A 26,880-nucleotide genomic window follows, 5' to 3' on the forward strand; every position below is an offset into this window, starting at 1 on the left:
TCCCTGTTTGCTTCCTCCCAGATGCAGACCCAGGTTTGCACTCAGGCTTGCCCGGGCACCACCCTGTGTGCCTTGCAGGTTTGTGTGGCCTGGCGTCTGGTCCTGGTGTCGTGCCACCCTCACTGGTGTCGTGCTGAGTAGGAGGAGCTGGTGTCCTCCACTGGGGCGGGGAGGGCTCCACGGTCTGTGTCAGTGTCCGGGGACTGCTGTGCAAAATGCCACAGACCAGGGGCTAAGCGGCAGAGACTTCCTCCCTCCGTGTCCTGCAGGCGGGAGTGTGAGGTGCCCGTGTGGGCAGGTTGGTTCCTCCTGACGCCTCCTTCCTTGGCATGTTCCTGGCCGTCTGCTCCCTGTGTCCTCACGTGGTCGTCCCTCTGTGCGTGTCTGTGTCCTCATCTCCTCTTCTTGTAAGGACCCCAGTGAGGAAGGACCAGTCCCCCCCATTTTAACTTAGTTATGTCTTTAAAGGCCGTATCTCCAATACAGTCACATTCTGGGGTGCTGGAGGTCAGCACTTCCACATGAGTTTTGGGGGTACACAAATCAGCCCGTAACATGGCCCCTCCCAGGGTGCCGGTACCACTGCGGCGGGTGTGGACGACCGAGAGGAGCTGGACAGAATAATGGGGGGGGGGGTCCTGCTTAGGAAACGAGAGAGGAGGCACAGGGAGTGGTGTGGGGAGACGGAGGGCCGAGTTCTTGGCTGGGGAGGCCCTTTGTGGAGGGGCTTCCATTTCGATGGGGCAGGTCGGGGTGTGGGAAAGCTAGGTGTGGGGTGGTGCAGGCAGGGTGGGGGCTGGAGCAGGAGAGGGCTGTGGCGCCGCCAGGTCATGGCCCGCTGGTGGGGATGGACACGGGTGCAGCGAGTGGGGTGGGGCTGGAGCAGGAGCGTGTCCACGCAGAGGTAGGGTGGGCCTGGTGCGGGGAGTGGGGGACCATGACCTCGGGGTGCAGGGATGTGGTCGGGAGGGAGCAGGGCAGGAGTGGTTCCAAACAGCAGTGGGCGCTCGAGGAGCAGGTTACATATGTGACGGCCACAAAGGCCCTGACCGTGACCGAGGGCTCAGTGGTGAGTGGCCAGTGGTGACCTCAGGAGGGTTTCTAAGGGATACCTGGGGTGTGGGACAAGCGCAGGGTTATTGCAAGGGCTGCTGGTGCTGAGAAAGGCATTGCGGGGAGGGGTGGTCAGAGGGGTGTGACGGGCGGGGCCCTGGAGTGGGCAGGAGAGTGGTGTTTAGGCCCAGGAGACCGCCCCAAAGTCTGACAACAGAGCCCAGGGTGGTAGAACGAGCTCCCACACATCCCCGTAACTTAGACGGAAAAGAACAGCTCTGAGCAGCAAAATTCTGGGAACGAGCGACGGCCTTTATCCTTGAGTGCACAGAATCATTTGAAAAGGCATCGCTTGCTCTTTTCCTCCGAAAAACATAATTTTCGTGCCACGAAAGCTTGGTGATCGTGGCAACTGAGAGCGTTCCCGCTTTGCTTGTAGCTCACGTCACCCACTGTGTCTGTTTGATTACAGCTTTCCAGCCGTCCGCTCAAGCCTGCCTGTTTATTTTAAGAGTTCTTCCCACCGTCTTGTGAGCCGGCGTTCTGTGGGCGTATGACTGACCGTTGCCTCTGGCAGGGTCTTCCCGTTGACACTGCTGATTTCAGTCTCCCTCTGTCCCCTTCTTTGCCAGGAAACCAGAACCTCCTCCGAGAGCATCATTTCTGTACCTGCCTCCAGCACCTCAGGCTCTCCCAGCCGTGTGATCTACGTAAGTTAGATTCTTTCTATGGAGAGTGGGGAGGGGCTGGGGGCCTGGGGTCATCAGGTGTGGGGCCAACCCTGCCATCCCTGCTGCCAGTAGAGATTGGTGCAGACCTTCAGAGGCTGACTCGGAGCCTTTCTTCCATGAGGACGTAGCATTTGACCCAGCAGCTCCCTGGTTATGTGGCGACAAGTGCACAAAAGGTGTGCTCACCGCTGCTGTCATGATGGTGTAAGAGTGACTTCGCCTCCACTGCAGCAGCCAGGGCTCTCTGGCACATGCAGGCCCCAGCAGGCGCTGTGACTCACGGGGCACATCTGTAGTGTTACCGTGGAATGTGTGCCTGACGTGCTCTTAGAAGCGTGTTAAGTATAATATGTATTGTGATCCCATTTTTGTTAGAGGGTTTGTGTGCATGTGTGGGTATGAGTGTATGCGTTTGGACAAAAAAGTATGAGGTTGGACAATGAAGTTTGCAAACTTGTTGCAACGATGTTGCTCACCTTTTTTGGTATCAGAGGGATTATTCATTATGAATTTGTACCAACTGGACAAACAGTTAACAGTTACTATTGGGAAGCACTGAAAGGGCTGCGTGAAAAAGTTAGATGACCTGAACTTTTCGCCAACAATTCATGGCTCTTGCATCACGACAATGCACCAGCTCACACGGCACTGTCTGTGAAGGAGTTTTTAGCCAGTAAACAAATAAGTGTATTGGAACACCCTCCCTACTCACCTGATCTGGGCCCCCAATGACTTCTTTCTTTACGGAAGATAAAGGAAATATTGAAAGGAAGACATTTTAATGACATTCAGGACATCAAGGGTAATATGACGACAGCTCTGATGGCCATTCCAGAAAAAGAGTTCCAGAATTGCTTTGAAGGCTGGACTAGGTGCTGGCATCAGTGCATAGCTTCCCAAGGGGAGTCCTTCGAAGGTGACCATGGTGATATTCAGCAGTGAGGTGTGTAGCACTTTTCCTAGGATGAGTTTGCACACTTAATTGTCCATTCTCATATGTGTACTCATGTGTGTATGTGTTCGGGTGCATATATGTACACATATGTATTTGTAGTACTTGCGTGTATTCACACGTGGGTGTATGTGTGTTTGTATGTATGCATACACATATGTATGTGTTGGTGTGTACACGAGCATCCATGTATTTGCGTGCATGTATAAATGTGTGTGTGCGTGTTCATGGGCCCACATGTGTATGCATACACGTGTGATTATGTGTGTTTGTATGTGTTCGTGTGTATGCATACATGGGTATCTGTATGTATTTTTAGGCCAGAGACTGAGTCTCACTGTCTGGTGGCACCAGTGCCAGGCATGTCACAGGCCCCACCTGTTTGACCATGGAAGTGTCCCATGGGACCATCTCCCCCGCTTGGTAGAGAGGCAGTCGGGACTCGCAGAAGACACTTCTGTGGCTGGGCATCAGGACCTAGGCCCGTGTGACCATGAGGGCTCCTGCCCCTGTGGCTTTGACCCCTTGGTCCCATTTCGCCATCGCCGGGAGTTGGGGCACACTCAGACTCGTGTCTCCCCACGGCTGCCAAGTGCCTGCCCTCTGCACATGGGTCTCACCATACCTGCTCTGCTCTTTGTCTCCGTGCAGGCGAAGCTGGGGGATGAGCTTCTCGACTACAGAGACCTGGCTGCTCTTCCTAAAAGCAAGGCCATCTATAACATCGACCGCCCCGACATGATCTGCTACTCGCCCTACGTCAGCCACCTGGCGGGGGACAGGCAGAGCTGCGGCGAGGTACGGCTCCGCCGATGGCCTCGGGCCGGCCCCCCCTCCACCCTCACTGGGCTGCACTGACACTGGCCTTCGTCACCCCCCAGATGAGCTGTGCACCCCCTTTAGTAATGCCCCGTGTGCTCTGCCCGACGTCCCCTGGCAGATGACATGCAGCTGAGGCCCGAGTCTGCAAAAGCCCCTGAAATGGGGCAGAGAGCAGGAGCTGGCGTTTAGGAAAATGATAGGAACAAAGTGCGAGGCCCGTGGTTTTCTGAGGCGTGGGATGATTTTCTTAGAGTGTGGAATGTTCGTTTTCCTTAATCCAGAACATTCTGGGCCTGGCTCCGCCCTCGCCCGCCACGGCCTGCTCCTCTGTCCTGTGCCTTCTTTGAGCTGGTTGAACCCCAGGTGACTTCCTCCCAAGGGTCCCTGTGGGCAGCGTCCTTCACTGCCGACTTCTTAGTCTTGGCTGCCCTTCTCCATTCAATGAGGGGTGCCCTGTCGGTTTCCCCATTTCTTTTGGTGGTTTTGAGATTTCAGTGTGACCATGGTGCCTGGTGGGATGGAAGAGCGTCTGCCAGCTGTCAACTTGAGCATGGGTTCCATTTGTGTGCGAGTGGCCGGCACAGGGCTCTCCTGGGGGCAGGAGCTCTCTGTCCCTCCACGCATGTCCCTGGCCCCTCCTGTTTGATTCTCTTGCAAAGGGCCTCTTGGGTAGTGGGGCTGGGGCTCCAGGGGCGCCATGCTCGAGGGGATGGCCCAGCTGACATCTGGGCACCTTCTGTAGTCACAGCGCTGAGCACAGCTGTGGAGCGCGAAGGCAGGGCGGGAAGGGGAGGGGGACCCCGCTTTCCCTGCTCAGAGGCCAGCGGGTGCCCTTCTGACTGGCTTCTGCCCCTGAGAACACACGGGACCCCAAGAATCTGGGTGATAAGTTCCTTTAAGAGTGGCCAGTGTGGGGGACGGGAAGGGAGGGCCCAGAGCTGCCCCCACCTACCACGCACCTGAGTTGGGCAGGGGGCTTCCTCATCCAGCATCTGGTCTAAATTCTGGTGGAAGGCACTGGAAGAGGGTCAGAGAGGTCAAGTGGTGTGGCCCCGGTTCCCTAGAGCAAATGTCTGTGGAGCAGACGGTGCTTACCTGCTCTAACGCGGGGTGCCTGGCGGGGGGGTGAGGCCCCAGTGCCACCACTGGCAGAGCTGGACCTCACCCCAGACCTCAAGAATCCAGAGCTCTCTCTTTGTCTGGGCCCTTTTCTCTCTTTTCTAGAGAAAACTGAGGGTGATGGGCTCACAGGATGTTGCCACCCCATGCCCTGAACCAACAGTTTTCCTTTTGGAACAATGTTTTCTTGGGAGCACAGGAAGGTGCCAGGGGTGGGCCAGGATGGAGACATGCTCACGGTTGGCACAAAACAGTGTCCTGGGACCTCTTTCTTGGGGTGCCATTGACTGTATTTCTCCAAGAAGGAGGTTCTGGAGCCCTGTGCTGGGTCTCGTGGTGGGTCCCTCTCCCGTGTGGAGGGGTCCTGTCATGTGAGTGTGTCCGTGCCCCGAGCTGTCTCTCCCACAAGTGGCCTCTGGTGCCCAGTCGCTAACAGGCTCCCCCTGTTGTGCCCACAGTCCCCTCAGTTACTCTCGCCAACGCCGACTGAGGTAACCGTCACCCCAGCCCACCCCCTGCACTGTTTGCTCATGGCGCTGCTTCCCGGGTTATAAAGATAACCACCCACCGCCCCCAGGAGGGCCTCCGTGGCTCTTGACTGTGGCGTCTGCAGCCATGGCGCTCAGTGGCTTCAGGTGCCCTCCGTGGTGTTGGTTATTTTTATAACCATGTCTCACCTGCATGCTTCCCTGATGCGGCTGCCAGCCCTGCAAACACGACACCTGGGACACACAGTTCTTGAGGTCTGGGTCACAGCTTCCTCAGAGAAAACATCCAGGAGTCTGGGGTGGCCTGGGACTACCTCATGTGCCTCCGAGTGGGACATATGGGAAATCCTCACAGAAATACATCCTGGAAGCGTTTCTTTATCAAATGGCATCTATAATTGGCAGCTCTCATTTTTCCTATTTCTCCAAATTAATCGGTGACATAGAGAGCTGCCACCCAGACTCCAGTCTGCATGAGCATCAAACTGTGGGATCCAGGATGTGACAACGAAACCGTGCAAGTGGCCGGCGAGCCCCAGACAGCCTAGGCGAGGAGACAGGACACCTTTAGGGTGTAAACTGGCCGATGGGCTGTGCAGAGGACACCCAGAGACGGAGACTAGACAGCAGGGCTGTAGCTGCCCAGGAGAGTTCATCTCCGTGGCTGGGACAGGCCAGAGGAGTCAGGGTGCAGCACAGGTGGGAGCTGGCAGGTGTGATACCTGCACAAGCACTGGCCCGAGCTAAGCGTGGAGGTGGGCGCACAAGCAAGCTTCAGGGACAGTGGCTCGGCCGGTTTGGCCGCAGAGTGAGCCCTAGGAGGCAGAAGGTAAGCTCGGAAAGGCGTGGGGGCCCTGAGCGCCAGACGCAGACTCGCATTGCTCATCCCCACACTGGGCTGGGCTCTGGCATGACGCAGGCCAACGTGCTTACCGTGGTGGGCTCTGCAGCCTGCTCTTCCCCTCACACCGTGTGCCGTGCCATCTCACGCCACTTGCCGCCCACTTGGACTGCTCCAAACAGTTGCCCGTCCTGCTTGAATGGGGTCTGCATCGTCAGTGCTTGTGGGTCTGCCTCAACTGGGCTCCTGGGCCCGGAAGGGCACCCTCCTACCTCCCACGCCCAGGGAGCCCCCATCAGGTTGGGGAGGATACAGAATCTCAGTGGTTCTCAAACTGTGTTCCCAGGAGCTTTGGGTGCCTGGAAGGATTGGGCAGGAGGGGATGAAGGATGGAGGTGGAACCAGGTGCCTTCACCACCTCTGTAGGTGCCCCAGCTTCAAGGTGGGCCTGGCGGAGGGGTGGATGGGGCCCTGCCCCCCAGCACCTGCTCAGGCCTACGGGAGTGTCAGCACCAAGGCCAGGCCCCCATGTGGCTCTCAGACGTGCCCTGGCAGGTGCAGGGGTTGCATCTTGGGGCCGTGTTGAGTCAGCCTGTTGGGTCAGGAGAGCAGACGCCGCGTGGAGGGTGGATGGGTGGCAGAGGGTGGGCAGTGCTCTCGGCCTCGGGCTTCACCAGGCTCTTCTCTCCCAGGGGGACCAGGACGACCGCTCCTACAAGCAGTGCCGGACCTCCAGCCCGAGCTCCACCGGGTCGGTCAGCCTGGGGCGTTACACCCCGACCTCACGGTCGCCCCAGCACTACAGCCGTCCAGGTACTTGGCCCCCACGGCTTCTTTTACCCCCAATGAAGCTGGTCTTCTTGTCGGTTTTCCTCTATGAATCTGTCTCTTATACACACTGCAGCAATGGCTGACGGGTGTGAGGTTGCCGATAGGTGAGGGAGAACCCGTCTACTTGGCAACATAAAGGAAAGGCCCTCATGTCCGGGTGGGGAGGTTAACTGCAGAGGCAGCTAGTTAACCTGTTGGGTAGAGGAGCTTCAGGCAGCACTGAGCCCTCAGAATGTAGCTAATGTAATAAGTGTTTCAGGAGGAGAGATGTCAGGAAGATAAAATCACATAGATGGAAGGAGACCAGAAGTCAGTTCCGAGCTCATGTGGGTGTGGGAAAGTTTGAGCTGTGAGGCAAAATCAATAGCCAAAAAATAGTCAGAATATCCATTGACACTTCATCTGTAGCTGGGTTGGTGGCCCCAAGGACAGCCGCCCCGTGGGAAAGTTGGGGCGAGGCCGCTGCCATCAGGGACAGGCCCTGTGGAGGGTCCTCCGTGCCCCGTTCCACCTCATTCCCTGCCTGGTGCCCCGCTGTGCACTGCTGTCCTTTAGCTTCCAAAACCCCTCGTCACCCTCAGCGTGTGAAAGCCACAGGGACGCTCCACACACAAAAAGGACGCTGCCTTTTTGAGGGATTTTTCCAAGCTGCTTCCTCCTTGGCCAGCTGTTGCATGACTCCATTTTCACATCCATGGGCTATAGCTCTTATTTTTGCAGCCTTGTGGAAAAATCAAAACTCATTCATTTGCAAAGTTATTTTCATTGGCTTCTTTCAGTGTGCCTGGTGCATCCTGCTCCAAGATAGAGGTTTGGAAGTGGATGAGCGAGTGAGTGAATGAATGAATGAGTGAGTGAAGGAGGGAGGGAGGGAGGGAGTGAGTGAGCAGGCGAGCAGGAGAGTCAGGGAGTAAAGGGCAGTCGGCCTCTCTGACGGCCCCTCTGCTGACCCCTGACCACCATACTTTGGGTCACCTGGGCTGTGGACTGTTCCCAGCCAGGTGGTAACCCAGGAGAGCCAAGCACTGAATCTCGGCCGGTGAGGCTGGGTGATTGTCAGGTGACAGTCCGTGCACACCCTGGTCTGGCCAGCTGCTCTCCACCTGGGTTCTTGATCCCAAAGAGCCCCCAGGAGGAGTAACAGGCAGGGCCAGACGCGCCCGTCCAGCAGCTCTGGGGGCTGCCACCCTGTCCCCCAGAGGGCAGGGCTTCCTCCCTCCGAGCCTGGAGCAGACTGGTCTAAAGCACATTTGGTGACTCCCCTTCAAAAAGGCTGAATTATTGGAGGGAGGAAGCAAACACATGCCTAGCAAGGGGGCCGAGGACTGTGGTGTGGCTCTGCGGCCAGCGAGTGCGGGGTGGGCTCTGACCTGCTCTCTGTCGCCCTGCAGCTGGTACTGTGAGTGTTGGTACCAGTAGCTGCCTGTCCCTGTCCCAACACCCAAGCCCTACATCCGTGTTCAGACATCATTACATCCCCTACTTCCGAGGTAAGGCGCGCAGAGCTGCGGGCTGTGGGTGCTGGCGGGGCGCCCGCCACCCTCTGTCTCGTGTCTGTGTCACCGCATGGCTCCCCCAAGCCCTGTGTCTCACGCCTGTGCTGCTCGCTCTGTGTCTCGTGAGTCCAGCTCTGTTCCTGTCCGTGTGTAAATGACCTTGGGAGGAAAATGCAGGTCACTTGTGTAAAGGAGTGAGTGGTGAGGAGTGGCGGTGGAAAGCTGCAGGGAGCGGGCACTGGGCCTCACCAAACGAACGCCGGCCCGTGGACCTTCGTCATCTCATTTTATTTCCCACGTCAGCCAGCTCTGTGGGGTGTAGGGGCTGCTAGTCGCGGTTGGCAGGAGCCAAAGCTAAGGCCTGGGGAGGGCTGAATTGTCCACAGCCTCCGAGCAGGGCGGCCTGGCAGACCCGCCCACCATCCACAGCCCTGCATGGACGTGTGTATGTGAATCCCACCAGGAAAATGGCCGAGCTCCTGGTTTCCCATATGTTATGACTGAAGTGCATCCCCCCAAATCCGTACATTGAAGCCTAACCCCTAGTGTGACTATATTTGGAAAAGGGCCTTTAGGAGGTTGTGAGGGCCATATGAAGTCGTAAAGGCTGGGCCCTAGTCCAGTAGGATTGGTGGCCTGACAGACTAGGAGAGACACTAGAAGATCTCTGTCACTCCCTGTGCGTTCAGAGGACAGAATGCCGTCTACAAGCCAGGAAGCGGGGTCTCACCACAAACAGCCCCACCCCAGCCGGGTCAGGGCTTCCAGCCTCCAGAACAGTGAGAAACAAATGGCTGTGGTTTGAGCCCCCGGCCCGTGGGGTTTGTTACACAGCCCTTGCTGACTCTCAGGGCTGATTCCACAACAGACGTGTGAAGCCCCCCGTGTCCTACTGCTCAGTGGAGAGTGTCTCAGGAAGAACCTTCTGTGCCTAACGGGGCCAGGAGGCAGGCGCAGTGGGAACCCGCCAGCATCTGATGGGCGTCACACGGGCTCCATCACCATCCCTTGCTCTGTGGGGCCCCATCGGTCCGTCTGCTGAGAAGACAGCCCCTGACGCCGGGGACCGCTGTCCCTGCCACTCGTGGTCCCTGCTGGACGGAATGACTCTTGGGAGACGCAGCAAAGCCCAAATGGCGCATCTTGCCAGCAGGGCCCTGTTGCCCACGTCCACATGGCACGTGTGTGTCATGGACCAGCGTGTGGTCTCACCCAAGGGTGGACAGAGGACTCATCACAAACAGAACTTGACTATGAGATGAGCCACGTGGGCCCCCAGGAGATGCCTCCCCTCCCTTTGCTCCATGATGTCAGAGGCCCACATGCAGCTTCCCTCCTGTCTTGGGTGGGGCCCTTCCTGCTGGCGGCCGGTGGAGGTTGGCCCAGACCTAAGGCCGGGCTGTGGGGCACTCACTGTCTCGGTAGCTTGACCCTCACTCCCGGGCAGCCCCCTGTGAGCTGCGCTGGCTGCCTGGGAGCCCTTGGGCCGACACCCGTCTCTGGGGCCTGGAGCCAGAAGGCCCACTGACCCCAGCTTCTCTTCCTGTCCCCTCTGAGTCCTTGCCCTCGAGTTCTTACCACTCCAGGGCGAGGAAAAGCCAAGATGGGACCTCAGCCAAGGCCTGCAGCACCCCATCCTCAGCCAGACAGCTGAGGGCCAGGGAGGGAGGCAAAGGCAAAGGCAGCCCGCTCTGCCCTCCTCAGTGGGAGCAGCGCGACCCTTCCCGCCATCCTGTGACAGGAAGACAGTGCAGACAGCCCCACCCCCACCCACCAAAACGTGGCTCAGAAACTGTCTGTGTCATTGCCACTCCAGGGCATCCCCGGGAGCAGGGGGCCCAGTGCCCCTGCAATCTGCAGCGTGGGCACAGGCACTGGCCCCGCTTTGAGGCTGGTCTCTGCCCTGGTTCCCTCCTGGCTGCTTTGGTCACCAGTTCTCTGCTCGGAAATTAGGCGAAACCCCCTGCCTTCCTCTCTGGTGTAGAATGTGGGAGAGCCCGGCCCCCGTGGTCTGCCCTGTCTGACTCCAGGGCTGTCCGTGACCTTGGGAGCACCCAGCCTCTTTCCAGCACTCACCCCAGAGCAGAGGGCCTGAGACAGCCCAGAGTCAGGCCCTCGTTCAAGAGCCGCGTCCAGCCTCGGGTCCTGGGTCCACCTCTGAGGCCACACCGAGGAGCCCGTCCTCTTCTCCATCCATCCCGATAGGCCCCCAGCCTGTGGGCACTGTGGTGGCCCGCTGTGCCAAGGGCGCCTGCCTCCTCTCAGCTGGCACAGGGCCTCGCGTCCACCCCACTCTCAGGGAAAGCCTTTCCTGGTCTCTCTTCGCGGCATCTCTGGTATCTTCCCCTGAGTGATGCTATGAGGGGAGGGCTCCCCAAGGAGAGGCAGCCCTTGCCCCGGCAGCGCTCACCCCGAACCACATGCTTTTCTCCTCTCTTCCCACCTGTCCACCTGTCCCAGGCAGACCTTCCCAGTGTGTCCCAGTGCCCTGGGCCACCTCCACAAGACCAATCAGCATCAGTGCTTGTGGCAGTCATTTGCACTTTAGTATGAATTTCAGTCCCTGGTCCGTCTCCTGAGGCTGTGTAAGGTTTAAGCCTGACTCCTCACCTGTTAAGGAGCAGGCAGTGCCATGGGGCAGCGATGCTGCTAAAACTGCTCCACTGGGCAGAGGTGGGATGTACCCAGTGAGCCTCTTCCCACATAGTGTGAGAGGGAGAAGGGGAGTGCTGCTCAGGTCAAGGCCGGCTTCCCCCCCCACCCCCCACTGTGCCCACAGCTCCCCTTCCTCCCTGGGCCATCCACCTACTGGTGCTGTGGCTGATGGCATGTGACGGTGACTCACTACATGAAAACCTGCAGACGTCTGGTTATTGTCCTAACAGGCCCTTGCACGTGGCTCGGAGGTGGCCTTGCTTCCGGTCACCTTGAGAAGATGCAGCAGGAGGCAACTGAGAGACCTCCCAAGGCCCAAAGCTGGAACAATGGAGAAACACAATGAATAACATAGTACTGGCGTATAAACCATAGTGTAAAGCAAACATCCACGAGTCCATGCTGATATGAATAAATGAGTCAATAAATCAATGGGGCGGGGAGGCAAATCTCCGTACAGAAGAATTCCCAATAATTTACGTAGACAGTCGCCCCCAAGGAGGGGAGCCGCCCCCTACTCCTCAGGTGTGGGCTGTGCTCGGTGACTCCTCCCTAAGAGAACGGTGTGCAAGTGGGAGGCGAGACCTGGCCCGTGGACAGTCCTGGCCAACACGGCGACCTCGGCCAGGGGATCCAGGTCCACGTCACAGTGATAGGTCATGTGGACAGCACGTGCCCTTGACCTGCTGGGGTCAGAAGGGCACGTCATCTCTGTGGTCTTCCTCCCAGGAACCTAACCCCAGTCTAATCAGGAGAAAAATCAGACAAATCCTAAGTGAGGGGCATTTTACAAAATGCTTGACCAGGATTCCTCAAAACCATCAAGGTCCTGAAAAACAAGGAGTGAGAACCTGTCATCACAGCCCAGAGGGACCTAAGAGACGTGATGACTAAACTTAATGTGGGGTCCTGCCTGGGATCCTGGGACAGGAAAAGATCACTAGATAAAAACAGGTGACATACGAATAAAGTGTGGCGTTTAGCTGACACTACTGGGCAATGTGCTGTAGCAACATAAGCTGCAAACTGTAGCGCACGCAGTGCAGAGGACACAGGAACCCCTGTACTGCCCCAGTCTGCTCTCAAATAAGTCATTTACTTGGACCAAAAGAAGGAGGTGGCTGTTCAAAGGCCGGGACTTCCCAACCACCAGCAGGCACTCTCGCCGGGTGTCTTTGCCTTCTCCCTGAAGGATGACCCTCCCAGCAAAGGTCAGAGTCGGGCCTGCATCCTGAACCACCCGGAGGAGAAGCCACAGCCTCATCAGAAGGGACTTCTGTGCCTTTTCAAAGTCACTACACAGCCAGCCTCTCCACTCATTTTCTCACACCCGTGGAGACTTACACGGCTTGGGATTTTTACCACTAAGGCCATGGAGGAAGCGGCCCCCAGAGCAGTGATGGAGGCTTCACCAGGACACTGGCCCCCGGCCCTCCCCGCCCCAGCTCTCCTGCAGAAGGTGGTCATGGTGTGTGCGCCCCAAAGGGTCGTCTGGGCATTCTGAGAGCAGACGTGGGCACTGCTCCCGGTGGCCCCACGCGGGGTCGAGGCCAGTGCTGCATTTTATTACAAGGAAACAACAGTGAGTGGGTGGGCGTGAGTCCAGAGAAGGGCGTGGTCAGTGGTGGGCTGTATCCTCCAGGAAGACTTTGTACCTGAGTCTTGACCCAGGAAGGGTCTGGACAAGTGGGGGGGGGGGGTTGGAAAGGGGGTTCCAGGCAAGGATGTGGGGAGGAGGGGAGGTCAGGAGAGGATGTGAGCAGAGGCGTCTCGGGCTGGGACCAAGGTCTTGAGAGTTTGGTGACCGGTGTAGAGGCCCCTGGATGGCCGATGTGAGGGGGGAGTGACGGGCCAGTGGGGCAACTGAGTCTGTGTCCCCAGCTGCCCCTGGGTCTTGGGCCCTCTGAGCACCTGATGGAAGCTGTAGGCCCTCCTTAGATAAATGTGCACAGACGCACACAGAGTCCTGCTTGTGACATAGGACACTGCATTGTAGACTTGGGGATGGGGGGGGAGGTCAGTGTAGGGGGCCCAGGAGTCGGTAAGATGCCCAGCGCTGTCGTCAGCGGCCCCCTTTGTGGCCTCAGCCCTGTGTGGGCCGCTGATTGTGGCCGCTCCAGCTGAACCCACCCTGCCTCTGTGTGCCCCCGGCCCCCAGCACACCCACCTGGGCACGAGCGTGCCCTGAGCCTGCGCCTTCCTCGTCAGCCGCCACGCTGCCCCGGCCGGTCCACGTCCAGGTCCGCACGCGCGCGCCTGCTGTTCGAGGGCTGCTTGGTCACGTGTCCCCTTGGGGGTCCTGCGGCTTTGAACAGCTACAGCTGGAAGGGGTGTTTTTGAGTTGAGGGTGGCCCTTTCCCTTTGCCAAGCTGTCGTCCCATGTGGCAGAGGGTTTCCTGAGGGTAATGGAAAGGACGCGGGTTGTGCCTTCCGAGTGCCGTGCGCCCCTCATCCAGAGTGTCCAGTGCCCATCGCGTCTGTCTCTCATACCATTCCTTAAATACCGGGGTGAGGGGCTGGGGGGCTGGGGGAGTGAGGGGTGGAGGGGCGGTTCACGCAGGAGCTGCAGACACATCTGTGACTTGATAATCCAACCTTGTCCTCAAAACAGAAATTACAAATCCAGGTGGGATAAGAAATCAGAGCCCGAGTCTGAGGATTCTTTCCATTTACTTTGCCAGAGGGTAGCTTCATCTAGGAAGGCGGTGGCTGGCGGACACTAACTTTGTCTCGTTCTCCCGCAGCTAGTAAAATTTTTATACAGTGGCTTATAAGGACAGGTTTTGATGAGTTCTAGCACTTTCGTCCTGTTGAATGCTCACTTGTGGATTCTCCAGTAAAACAGTGTCTTTTTATACAAGGAAACTGAGAAAGGGCAACCCCAGTGCTGGTGCATCTGTGATCGTGAGATTTAAACAGCAGCCACTGCAGAGCAGCCCCCGGGGCAACCTCTGTGCGCCCCGAGGAGAGAGGGGCTCTGCCAAGCCAGCCCGCCTTCCGATGAACGAGGAACCAGCTCACTCTCAGCCGTAGGCGCCACTGTGCCTTTGACAGGGGGCCATTGAAGGGGCGGAAGCGAGGTTGGATTAACAAGTCATCGGGCTCAGTGTGGACATGTCGTGGGGACCGCACTCCCTCCCCTGGGCAGAGGGTTTGGGCAGCTCCACAGGCCGGGGAGATGAGGCTCCCTAGGAATAAGCTTTCAAGCTTGAAATACTTTGCTTTGCTTCCCTTCCCCTCTTCTATCCACTGCCTTTGCTCTTCCGTCTGGAGGCAGTGAAAGTGGCCGGAGCACCCCCAGCCTCTCGGTGCTCTCCGACAGCAAGCCTCCCCCCTCCACCTACCAGCAGGCTCCTCGTCACTTCCACGTCCCAGGTAGGCACCCCAACACACGGGCGCTCTCCCCGTGCAGGCCGGCTGCTCACACCTGTTGTCCCAGAGTCTGCCTTGCCTCAGCGGGTGTTGGGTGGTTCCCAAGCCTCTCTATCCCCCGCTCCCCCAAATTCTGAGATTCTTTACAAATTAGCAAATGGGTTTGCACAGCCCCAGGATTCAGTGTGTTTGTTTCTCCCAAAGCCCCACAAACACAGGGACACATTTTTGCCCTCCTGGGAATGGGCTGGAGCGAAGGGGCTGTCTGGGCCGGTGGGGGCCCCATACTATTGTTGGCCACCCACTCCGTCTGCCCCCTCAAACTGGGGGGTGGCATCTGGGCTGAGTCCCAGATCCTTTCTGGAGATTCTAAATCTGGGTGACTGATAAGTGCTGACCAAAAAAAATCAGTGGAATGGAAACCATCACAGTTTGCTTGCTCACCCTGCTTTCTCTCCTTTTTCCGTTCTTCTTTCCTAGACACCGGCGTAAAAGATAACATCTATAGGAAACCCCCCATCTACAAACAGCATGGTACAGTCACTTTCCTCTGCTGCTGTGGTGTCCCCTGCATGCCTGTCCATCCCTTTGCTTCTGAATGCTTCATTTTGCTGTGTTGTTACCTGACGGGGCCACCGGGAGGCCCCAGCAGCCTGCACATTATCGCAGAGTCACTCGTAGGCCCCCCAGAGGCCTCGTATATTCAGTAGTCAGTAAGGACTCCGCTGTGTGTTACAAACCTGAGGCTGAAACGCATCGGCCGTGCTTGGGGTGGGTGTTTATACCAAGAGCTGGCTGCTGTGGCTTTGATTTTGCTACTTTGAGAGAAGCAGCCAGACTGACTGCAGCCAAGATGGTGAGGGACGGAAGCTTCTTGGGCCACAGCTTGGGCTTAACCTGATGTGTAGGAAACAGAACAAAGCAGAATCAGTCACTTATTCCTGCGTGTTTAAGTCCTGTGTTGGAAGCATTTCTGATGATAGAATGAATGCCCTTGCCTTCAGTTAGAGGGATTTCTTGCATTAGCAGATGCAGGCTGGAGAGGTCTAGTGGCGAGGGTGTCTCTCTGCCCTCAGTTTCCCTCTCAGAGGTGACCACCCACCTCCACTCCACCTGAGCCAAGCGGGGCCAGGTGTGCAGGGGGCAGACAGCTGGGCCACAGAGCAGGAGAAGAAAGCTCCAGGTAGCCTCTGCTGCCTCATGGAATTTCTGGGGTATTTGAGGCTGTTGCTTCCCATCCTGAGACTCTTGTTTCCTCATCTGCAAAATGGGACGGATCCCTCCACCCAGCCCTCTTTACAGGTGCTTGTGAGGACCAGATGGCATAATGAACGTGGAAACAACCGTTCTAAACTGTAAAGTGCTGGTCATGTGATAGGGGTTGTTATCAAGTCGCTGGGGGGATGGGAAGAGGAATTCCCATACGTGAAGTTCTTGTTCAGATGCACCAGAAGAAGCAGCCACGTCCCATGTTGACAACTGGCCGGACACTGCTGGGCGGGATCCTGTGAAAGTGTGCGTCCTGTGACTTACTGACAAATCAGTGGTCTAGTCACATAGCCTAGCAAATTGTTATTGGTCTAGCAAGTAACAGGGATTGGAAAGATTGTTTACCTTGACGGCAGTAGTCCCTGTGCTTCGGGTATTTATTTCTGCCTCGTCCCAAGAAAGAAAAAAAATGAATGAAAACCGCTGGGTTTCCAGGCGGCGGAGACTTTTACGGTTGCTTCTCAGCCAGAGAAGTTTAGAGCACAGAACTTCCGGAGGGATCCGAGAGGATGGGCTCATTATACCCTGGGGCCCTTAGAGAGTGTCCAGACCAGCTCCCTTGTGATACAAATGGGGAAACTGAGGTCCAGGTAGAGGAAGGAGCAAGCCCATCAAGCCGTCTCTGTGGGCGCCTGTGTTCAAACCTGCGTGGAGGCTGCGTGATCTGTCTTTGACCTCCAAGCGGGATTGCTCACTTGGCCTGTATTAGCCTCAAACACGTCATTCACACAAGTGTACGAGGGGTCGGCCCCTTAGGAGGGGAAGACGAAGGAAATCAGATGATGAAATTGCTCACCTGTGCGACCAAGCCAGCTCTAAGACAAACAACTTCCGACAAGAAGCCCTTTAACTGAATCGTGCAGTGGAGAGAGTCAGTTTTATTACCAGTGATAACCTTTGTGTTGTTTTTAATCTGGATAGGATTGCCTCTCCTATCCAAAGGCAAGTGAATTCCCATTGGATTGGACCGTGGGCAATGGCCAAAACCCTTTTAGCATTCCAGAATTTTGGCATATTGATTCTTTTATGAAATAAATTGCATAGAGCACCTACTTGCATGTAAGGAGGCCATGAACTGAGGGTTCAGCATGTGGTGTGTACGCTTCTTAACCTGCTTCCTGTAGATCGTCCTCAGAAAATAGTGGATGTATTGGGATGTGTCTGATTTCCAATGCATTTGAGCTATTTTGATTTTATAAGATTTTCCCCATCCGGTGGGAATATATCCTGTCAGAAGTGTGTGTGTGTGAGCATGCATGTGTGTTTGAACATGCATGTGTGTGTTTAAAGCCCACATGCAGCCCACCCCCCACCCCTCCACCCCCGCGATCTCAGCACACTGACCTCCAGTCACCTCTCGGGGAGAGAGGAGCATGACTCAGGCTGGAGAAGCCATCGTTTTCATTTCCAGACTTCGCTGACACAGACTCTGGCTGATGACGTTGACTTACTGGACCGTTTAACTAGTTTAAGATAATATATTCAACAAGCTGAAAAGTTATGCTTTGTAATTAACAAGTTTACTTTTCGACGCTCTATTTCCAACTCATCCAAAGTTTTTTTGTTTTTTTTAATCAGTGTCACTCTTTCTTGATGCTCAAAGCCCACTCCTGTCTTTGGGAAACAAGCCTCCAGCCGTGAGGGTGGCCAGGCCTGTAGGGCAGGGGTGGGACCACTGGTGATGGCACAAAGATAATTAGTATTCCTGTAGCTGCTGTCCTGCAGCTGTGGCTGAGGTCATCACTGCCACGTGCTGGGCACTCGATACACGACAGCTCACCTCATCTTCACATGCTGAGATCTATGTTATCATAGGAGAGGAAACTGAGGCTGGGGCCGTGAAGTGACCAGGCAATGGCTGAGCTGAGGTTCACACCCAGGTCAGCCTGACCCCTGACCTCTGACTCCTGACCCTCCTCCTGTCATTTGACAGCATTTAGGGCCCAACAGTATTTTCTTGTACTATATCAGTTCTAACTCTACTTTGTTACGATTTAATGGCTTTTTAAATAAAAGAATAAGAGAAGAAAGGAAGCAAAAGGAAATGGATGGAAAATAAGGAGAAAGGGGGAAGGGAGAGGACAGGACGACCCCTTCCCTGTGTCGTCAGGGCCAGACCTACACCAGGGTCAGCTCAGGGTGGGCTGGGGTGTGGTGCCGTGGGGCCGCCCCACGCTGCCTGTGTGGCTCGGACCAAAAGTTCAGATGCCGTGGTGGTCATTTCATGGCTTTCCCGCACATCCTGAGTCACTCGCAGTGTTAAGCCCAGTTACTGTGTGAGGCAGACGCCATTCAAATCACAGGCGCACCCCTCCCTCCCAGCTCCGTCACCAGCAGAAACACTTCCCTCTCAGAGCCAGTCTCCTGGAGTGTGGGGTTCAAGGCCACCTCCCTCGCTCCCCTAGGGGGTTTCCGTGAGGCTGATTGGACTCTTGGTACAGAGTGGGGCTTGGTGGTGGCAGAGGCCCTTGCGGAGTGAAGCCGGAACAGCTCTTATCCAGGCTGTTTAAAACGAATTCACGAGCAGAGACGCTGCCGTGACTTCCCAGGAAGCTGGTTGTTCAGATGTCTGCACAGGACCTGTATTTCACCAAGTGTTCTGTTTCACAGGAGCCATCAGATGGCCGTGTGGGTGGCACACTGGCCCAGGAGGCCACACAGCATCCCATCACCTCCGATTGTCCACTGATGGGGGGTGCGGGGAGGGGAGTGCTCACTTCTGCCCTCCTGCCTCTCAGAGCTGCCCACCCAGACCAGACAGTAAAGGTGACCCCACATGGCACCTATTGTGTGCTATGTCTTGGGCCCCTGGTTTAAAACAGGAAGTAATCACATCTCACGTGTCTATCTAGGATTCCTGTATAGTGGAGTTGAGTCTTGTTTTGGTTTTGGGGTCCTTTCTTGGGATGGGAAGAAAGGGAAGGTGGGCTCTGTGTCCAGAAAGAAAGCTACCTAGACCCCCCCCCCCATTCTCATCAAGATGTTGCCAGCACAGTTTCCGAGGGACGTGGGGAGAGGACTCAGCCTTACCCAGGAGGGTTCCTCTGCCAAGTGCATTGCAGACTCAGAAGGAGCTGCCTCATGTGGGAGGAAGACACACTCATGCCGATTTCTCCAGTTCTCCTGAGTGGCTGTCTTCCTGACACTGAAACAGTGTCCCATACATCAATCAGGCTCAAAGTCAGCCCCTTGTTCACTCTGAACCCGCCGTTACGTTGCGGCATCCACATGTTATCTCATGTGTTCCTCACACCTCGGGTGGGGGGGCATCACTTGCCCATTTTGCAGATCAGGAAACTGAGGCTCTGAGCTGTTAAGGAAGCAGGCCGCAAATGATAACAAAACACGGGATTCCTGGATTTTCCTGCCCGGTCTCCCACTTCTCAAGAGACTCTGACGTTGTTTTTGCGGGGTGGCCAACTTGAGCTCTGGAAAGGCCTAGTCTGAGTCTGGGTAAGCTGTGCACACCTGGTAGAGCTGGCGGTGTGTGCCAAGGAAACTCGCTAACTCGGTGGACTATCCCCCTCGTTGGAAGGAGGGCCATTTTTGAGCCCTTCTCAAGTGCCTGGCCCAACCTGTCATCCATGGCTGTGTGACGTTCTTAAACCCAGAATGGCCTGAACTCCAGGGGCTGGGATTTCACATCCCAAGGGGCCCTTTGGGTGGAACCACTTAGTTACACTTGCAAATTACCCAAGTGTGGGCCTACTTGGGGGCCTCTGAGGGCTGTTCAGGGATGCGCCTCACTTGAGCCGGCAGGCCCAGCTCTGCAGGCCTTCTCTGGGCTGGACAATGGCAGTGCCACAGCTCCAAACAGCCGTTGCCCTGATTTTCCTTGGGGATTACTGGGTGGCCGCCAAGAGTCACAGCTGACATATGGCCAGACCCTCTCGGGTTCCACTGCCTGGCGATGGCCAGCCATTGTCTGGGGAACAGGAGAGCCCATGCTAATGGGCCTGCACCCCCTCTGAGCACCCCATTCCCTGCCCCCCCCCTCCATCGTGGACCTCCTTGAGCAGACTCGTGTATTTGCCTCTGCGAGTAGAGAGGGCAGAGTTTTTTATTTTCACATTGAAAATCACTCTCTCCGGGAAGAAGGAGAGACAGATAGCAGTCGGGAGTAACGAAACATCAGCATATCCAGAATGGTCTTCAACTGTGGCCTTATCTTGTCAAGGTCCTGTAGCCCAGTCCCCAATTTCCCAGCTCTCGGGCCTGATGTCAGTCTTGTCCTTGGTGGTGCACAAGGCAGGGTGCTCCAAAAGGCTGGAATCCCCCAGCCCTCCGCAGGCTGCAGGTAAGGAGCCCGCCCCCGACGTGTCCGCACGGCCTCGGGCTCCGTGGCGGGTGGGAAGGGCCGCGGTCCTTTAATTGCTCCGTGCATGGGGTCGGTGTTTTAGTACGGGACGCACAGGATGGGTCTTCACAGGCTGAACTGGATGCTGAGAACTGTCTGCATACCCTTGTGTGACGTATTTGATCATACTTGGTAGGAGGTCACGTCAGCTGGGTGACAAGCACCCCTTCCCCCCAAAAAAATTCCTGTGGAGAACGTAGACACCTCATGACTCAGCTGCACAGAGCTTTCTTGGGGAAGAACTTGCTTGCTCTGACCCATTGTGGGCATCTCTGGGTATACACTGTACCTCTGTACTGCTCTCCATGGACTGTTTCTGGTGGCATAACGCTTACCGTTTTGTGACTTGTGGGCAGCCAGCAGTGAGGTGGACAGACAGAGGAAGGACTCTGGGTTCACATGTCAGCCTCTGCCACCCGCTAATCCATGACCTTGAGAAAGACATGTTATCAGTCTGAGCCTCAGTCCTCTGATCTGTGAAGTGGGTTGTGTGGGGATAGGCTGTAATGTCCGCGACCCGCCCAGCAGAGTCTGACACAGGAGGGGCTGGATGCCTGAGACCATCTCTTACTTTGAAGTTAAACTCTGGAGGTAGAAAGTGTGTTCTTCAAAATGCTAAGTGGCTGCACTGAGAACCTGGCCATCCTCTCTGTGGGGGGTTGGCCGGAATTTTAATTAGGCTTTACTTCACCCACCTGCTCTCGATTTTAAGGACCGTCATGTACAAAGGCACACAGCCAGACACTCCCCAGCCAGTGTTCTGCAGGAACCTCAAAAGGCACTTGTACTCAAAAGGCACTCGTACCTTCGATTATTTTCCACTTTTGAGCATAAGTGTGATGCGGAAACCCAGGATAAATGGTGTGTGACCTTGACAAATTGACTTTTGCCTTTCAGCCTTGAGGCGATTGGATGGGGAGGATGGAAGTTTCGACCAGGATAACAGGAAGGTAATGCGGGAGCACATCTGCTTTAGAACAAGCTTGTTCGGAAAGAAACCTGGTTCTGTGGGCTGTTCTCCAACGGGAAGCGTCAGATGCCTCCTGTTGGGTCCCGGTCCTGCATGGTCCCATGAGGCCACACGGACCAGGGACCAAATCCAAGAGGTGGTTCCACCAGCCTCCTCCTTACATGTGGGGCAAGCACAGCTACTACCAAAGTTATGTGCCCAAGCTCCTTGGTTATTGTTCTGTCACTGAGGACATTTCTGAAACCAGAGGCAAACAAACCGCAGTGCATTCTCGGGGCATCTGAGACAATTGTTCTAGAACAGGCTTGGCAAGCGCTTTCTGTAAGGAGTTACAGAGTAAATATCTTGGGCTTTGGGGCCACACCGTCTCTGTGTGGTGACACCTCTGTGAAAGCCCGAGGCAATGCATGAGGGATGCGTGAGTGTGTTCCCGTAATACTCTCACTGCAAAGGCAGACTACATGCAGGGTTTGGCCCATGGGCTGAGTTTGCATGCCCTGCCTCAAGAGGTAAGGCCTCCTTTGCTTTAAGGAAGGCAGGTGAGTATGGGAAGAGCCCCAGGCTGGCTCAATTGGCTCTCTGTGTGTGAAGCTATTTGGGCCTTGCACCTCCCTAAACCTCAGTTTACTCATCTGTAAAATGGGGCAGTGCCATTGCAGATGACCTCAAAATTCACATTACTTTCTTTTTTTTCCTCAGCAGAAGGCCAGCTGGCTGATTCTCAAAGAGGATACAGACACTAGGACTAACTCTCCAGACCTAGACAGCCAGTCTCTGTCTCATAGTAGTGGGACCGATAGAGACCCTCTCCAAACAATGCAAGGAGACAACTTTTACTCACGTGAGTGGTTCTTTTGAGCAAGGAACTGTAAATGTGGCACGAAAGGCCTCAGAGCAAAGGGGCCCCACAACTTTGAGCCTATCCCCCCAGATCTAAGCCTTGCTCATTAAAAAAATATAGGATCACACCAACAGACAGGAGGGCAAAGCAGGCAGGAGGCAGACCCTTTTGCTGCTTGCTGATTTCCCTCGGACTGAGCCATTAGCTAGTTTGCTGGTCCCAGGCTGTGCCAGCGTGTCCGCTATAGCTCTCCAGAGCTGGCAAGAGGGCAGAGAGCCACGGTGGGGGAAAGGGCCTCCTGGGCTGCCAGGGTGGAAGTGGAGGGCCCATTTCCCTCCATGCAGATGTGACCATGGTCCAGGTGGCAAGTCCAGACTCGGAGTCGGTGATGGCATTGCCCCATCGCACCTGGGCTCACCCTGAGCAAGGGGCCGGGAAGTGGGCTTTATATCCTCAGCGAGCAGGGGAGACAGAGACGATGTCTGCCTGACTCTGGGGGGTTGTGAAGCTGAGTAGCCTGGATTCGGGGTAGGGCAGACCTGCAAGTAACGGGCCTCGTTTCCCGAGGCTGTAAATGAGAACGGCAGCAAGTGCTGTCAGGAGCCCGGGGCGTGGACCTTGGGTCCCAGCAGGCTGTGGGTGGTGTTCTGTGGGCAAGCTTGAGGCTTCGCCTGGACACAGGCCAGGAGGGGATGGATGTGGGGTGAGAGCACAGAGAAAAGATGCTGGCTTTGCCGTGAGACAGACCCAGGCTCAGAGCCCCGCCCACCCTGACCGGCCTGTGAGCGTGAGCGTGAGGCCCGTGCGGGGCCTCCCTTCCGGCTGCCTGCCTGGCCAGGCTGTGAGCAACCCGAAGGCGGTGACATGTGTACGCAGCCCGCGCTCTTTCTGGCCCGTAGTAGGTGCTCAGCAAACACCGTTTATCACCGTCATCATCATCCTCGTGCATGTACATTGTAAAGTGTCCTACAAATGCAAGGTGAGAGGACAGTGACGCTTGGAAATTACTGTTAAAGAACTCTAAACAAAGGAAAGGTTACTGTTTTCCGTGTGATCTCTGTAAGTAGGTGTCTGTACGCACCCCATGCCTCTGACCCTCCTGGGGTGCAGGTCTCTAAATGTCAGGCTCTCAGAGCTGGCGCACACGGCTGATGTCACCATGGGAAGGGCACGCCCAAAACGTCCCCCCGAGGGACTCGTCCAGGCTGGCGGCGTGCTCCTCCTGGGGCAGGTCTGGAAGGAATGTCCGGGCTGGCGTCCCACCAGCAGGCAGGGCGAGGGGCGCAGGGCTGCTCACAGGAGAACCAGGGGGCAGACTCCTGAGCAGCCTTGGCAGCTGGTCCTCCGGCCCCTGTCTGCTCCCCGGCACCCAGGGCGCGGGTGGTGCTGGACAGGCCCCCACTCATCTGTCACACCTCAGTGGCCCTCCCACGGGGGGGGGGGCATCAAGGCCTCAGCCCCCAGGCCCAGAGCCCTCAGGAAATTGGGCATCTCATGTGGCCTCTTCCGGCTTTGGTCCTTCTCTTGCAAGCTGGTGGCATGCCCACCACCTCCCCTGGTGCTCCTCAGTGGAGGCCAGCTGCTGCCCCCAGGGGTTCCCACTTCTGTCTGTGGCCTGTGCTAGAGAGGGGGCACCATGTGGGGAAAAGCCTGGGCAGGACACCAGCCACCCCGTGTCCCTCTGTCCCTGACGTGATGTGTGGCTGCACGTCTTGCCTTCATCTCTGCACCACTTCCTCAGCTGCAAATGCCAGGACAAGGTGCCCTGGGGTTGTCCCAGGTGTCCCACACGTGGCAGACCCTGCGAGGGCGAGGCTGTGGCAGCTGTTTCAACTGGCCAGTCACACAACTGAGAGGGCTTGTGTGCCAACTCCGCCCCTTGCTGTTGCATTCCCGTCACAAGCTGGGAACCCTTTGCAACCACAGATGGGAAATGGTCACTGCTCATCCAGTGCACCTGGCCTGCAGGAATCGATGCCTGTGCTGGAACTCATTATCTGACTGGGGCAGTGAGTGCACGCGTGTGCATGCGTGCGTGTGCGTGCGTGTGCGTGCGTGTGCGTGCGTGTGCGTGCGTGTGTATCCTTGTCCATGCTGACGCTTGCTTACAATGACTGTGATAATGATTCCATCATCTCTTCACTTTCTGCTGCTGCTCTGACGTCGGTCCTCTGAGCGGGAAGCCCACTATGTGTGGCCATTGCAGTCGTGCCTTTGTTTCTGTCCTGATGACGCCGCCTTGTTTCCTGGTGTGCACGGAAGTAGCAGTGAGGACCCCCAGGCTGCTGGCTGTGCCTAGGTGGGGTGTGCCTTGCTTTTTGCCAGCCTCTGGGGAAATCTGAGCGATGGGCAGCACTCACAGAGTGTCGTCCACCTTCTCTCAGGGTTCCTTTGAGGCCCCCAATGTGAGGCCATCGACACCACTTCCATTCGCAAACCACTGTTGCTAAACAAGGCGTTGGCACACAGCAAGGCACGCCCAAGGAAGGTAGGCTTGTGACACTCTACACAGTGGGCTCTCAATAAATGTCTGTTGAATTGAGATGCGTTACATTCAACGGGTATTTATTGAGCACCCACTCTGTGCCAGACGCTGTGCGGGCGCTGAGGGGGAGACTGAGAAGACGAGCAGCCTGCCCTGGAGAAGCATGCAGGGACTGGGACAGGCAGCGACGCCGATGGGGGCAGGCACACGTGCATCCCACCACTGCCGGCCCGGGGTCCTCTGTGAGCTCTTGGGGGCTGGTCACAGCCTCATCCCACTTATCACACCATCAGCACATCTCACCTGGGACGGATTTCATCCTTCAGTCATTCACCCATCCCTCCACCAAACATTCATTGAGCACCTACTATGTACTGGACATTGTGCTAGGCTGTGGACAGGTGGTGGTGAATACGGCCCAGTCCCCGTCCCCCAGCAGGGAGGCAATTGATTGGACAGCAGTGACAAGGGTGTGACATCCCTTTCCTCCATGGCAGTGCTTCTCAGCCAGCACTGCCTCCCCCTCCAAAGAGGGGCTGAAATCCCTATTTTATGATCAACTACTGCTGTTGTCCTTTACGTACACATAGGACATTCTCTGGACTATGCTTGTAGTAGGTTGAATTGTTGATGGGCCTGATTTCTGCACAGGAAAGGGACAGTGTTGATTTCTTGTTACAAGAAGAGGGTCTTGAGCCTTACAGGATGAGACCCACGGCCTCTAGAGGGACACAGGTGATGTGGGCCCCCTCTCCTGGCCTGGACCCATGGATGGGCCTGCTACTGCTCAGGTCCCACCTTCCTAACCTGTCAGGTCCTGGCCCGGCTTTTGAGGTTCCTACATGCCCCTCTGGGTGGTCAGAGGGTGTCCATGTCAGACAAACCCCGTGGCCAGCCGGAGACCCCGCCCAGGGGACTCAATGATCCCTAGAAAGGACGCTATGCTTGGAGATCAGGGTAAGAATTGAGGTGGCTCAGATGGGTGGCCCCTGTGTGGGCCCCTGTGGCCCAGCCCTGCCTGTGGCTTTGGCATTTGTGTCACCACCTGTCTGTCCCTGCCCGTGGAGTCCCATGTTTGATGGGATGTGCTTGTCTTCTCCTGTTGCCCACCCCTCCCCCCTCCGGGCCTGGTCTGGGGCCAGGGTGGGACTGCCTCCCAGGGCCCCTCCCAGTGCCCAGGGGGTTTGAGGTTTAGGTGACAGCACTGCCCCTCCCTTTTCCTTCCCCTGCTAGCGGAAGGAAAGCGGGTTTGAGGCCTGGTCAGAAATGTCCTTTCTGCTGTCCCCTGGTATTCCTCTAGATTGTCAAGGTGAGAAGACATTCTTCTCACTTCTTTGTCCATGGTTGAAAGAGAGAAGCACATAGATTTGCTGTCTGCCAATTTCATGAGACTATCAGGGCTGGCAACATGTCCCGTTTAAGTGTCGTGACCTGAGGACCCCAGGGATAGAATCCCTTGGCACTAGGAGGACATGGGTGTCGTTTCTTCCTTTGATGACAGGCCAGACCAGGCCCAGAGTGAGGGCATGACCCACCCAACCTGCCACGACTATTCCGTGAGCGCCTTCTGGGTCCCGCACTGTCTATGCGCTGGGGTAGAGCCGAGACCCAGACACACAGCCTCCTGCCCAGGAGCTGCCATTCCAGTGGGGGTGGGGCACAGACAAGTTAGAAAGCCAGTTACGGCAGTGCCGCGCAGGACAAGAGGCTCAGAGGCGCTGCGGGCGCGTTCGGGGAGGGAGGAGGACGTCTGAGTGATGCTGGGGGTGTACACTTGACCGTGCAGGGACTTGGGGAGGCATGGCTGGGGGGGTGACAGCAAGGGGGTCTGGGTGGGGCTGAGGCTGGGGTGCGCAGGGTCACCTAGGGCTTTGCTGGCCTTGGGAGGACTCCAGCCTGGCCGCCGAGTGGAGGAATGGTCCTAGCGGGTCCTCAGCAGACCCTGACCCTACATCACGTAGGTTTCAGCAGGATTGAGTGGGGACAGGAAAGGCAGTAGGAGGTGGGCGGCATCATCCAGCCTGGGGGAGAGGTTCTAGAGGAGGGTGTCCTGGGGGTGTCCTAGGGGAGGGTGTCCTCACGTCCTGGGGGTGTCCTGTGGGGGCGGGGGTTTTAAGCAGCATGAACAGTACGTCCAAAGGTTTGGAGGAAGAGCAGGCTGGCCATTTGGGAACCAGGAAGCCGGTGGGGTGGCAGGAGAGGGGCCAGCCAGAAGCGACGTGGTCCGTGTGCCATCCTGCCCGCTAGGGAGTGGTCGCACTGCGGGCTGTGAGCAGGGAGATGAGTGGTCGGCTCTACCTGTTTCCAACACAGACGGGCCGCTTCACAGAGGAGGGAATGGAGGCTGCCTGGCCCGAGTGAAAGGGCCTGGGGCATCCAGAGAAGCCACGGAGGTCCCTGGAAGGGTCTGGATGGTGGGACAATGTTGAGCACTTAAGGGAGATGGGTGGCGGGGCTCGGGTGACACGGGGTTGCTGGCTCAGGCAGGCGCAGGCACCTTTGTTCAGAGTTGGGGGTGAACGAGGGGTTTCTTCAGGCTGAGTCAGGAGCCAAGCCATCCAGACTGCGCTGCCCAAACAGATGTGGACAGATGTCTGG

The 26,880-nt window shown here is 56.7% G+C and overlaps 1 protein-coding gene across 22 annotated transcripts in view; it reads left to right on the forward strand.

The window, feature by feature from the left end:
• Window positions 1-26,880, forward strand: part of ABLIM2 (actin binding LIM protein family member 2) — a 125,038-nt gene that overhangs the window by 73,482 nt on the left and 24,676 nt on the right. For 3 of the 22 annotated variants that reach the window (XR_012492397.1, XR_012492395.1, XM_074320867.1), the window contains exons 9-17: window positions 1,686-1,763; window positions 3,388-3,534; window positions 5,136-5,168; window positions 6,699-6,819; window positions 8,229-8,327; window positions 14,262-14,363; window positions 14,841-14,894; window positions 20,884-20,936; window positions 21,656-21,797. Coding sequence is in view for 3 of the 22 variants with exons in the window: in XM_074320867.1 (XP_074176968.1) it covers window positions 1,686-1,763; window positions 3,388-3,534; window positions 5,136-5,168; window positions 6,699-6,819; window positions 8,229-8,327; window positions 14,262-14,363; window positions 14,841-14,894; window positions 20,884-20,936; window positions 21,656-21,797 (829 nt within the window). In the remaining 19 variants the exon portion in view is untranslated. Of the gene's footprint in view, window positions 1-1,685; window positions 1,764-3,387; window positions 3,535-5,135; window positions 5,169-6,698; window positions 6,820-8,228; window positions 8,328-14,261; window positions 14,364-14,840; window positions 14,895-19,806; window positions 19,927-20,883; window positions 20,937-21,655; window positions 21,830-26,880 lie in introns of those variants that run through there. The other 19 variants (XR_012492402.1, XR_012492400.1, XM_074320852.1 and 16 more) reach the window with 12 other exon arrangements.

Source organism: Rhinolophus sinicus, linkage group LG02 (genome assembly GCF_036562045.2).
Source record: "Rhinolophus sinicus isolate RSC01 linkage group LG02, ASM3656204v1, whole genome shotgun sequence".
NCBI lineage: Eukaryota > Metazoa > Chordata > Mammalia > Chiroptera > Rhinolophidae > Rhinolophus > Rhinolophus sinicus.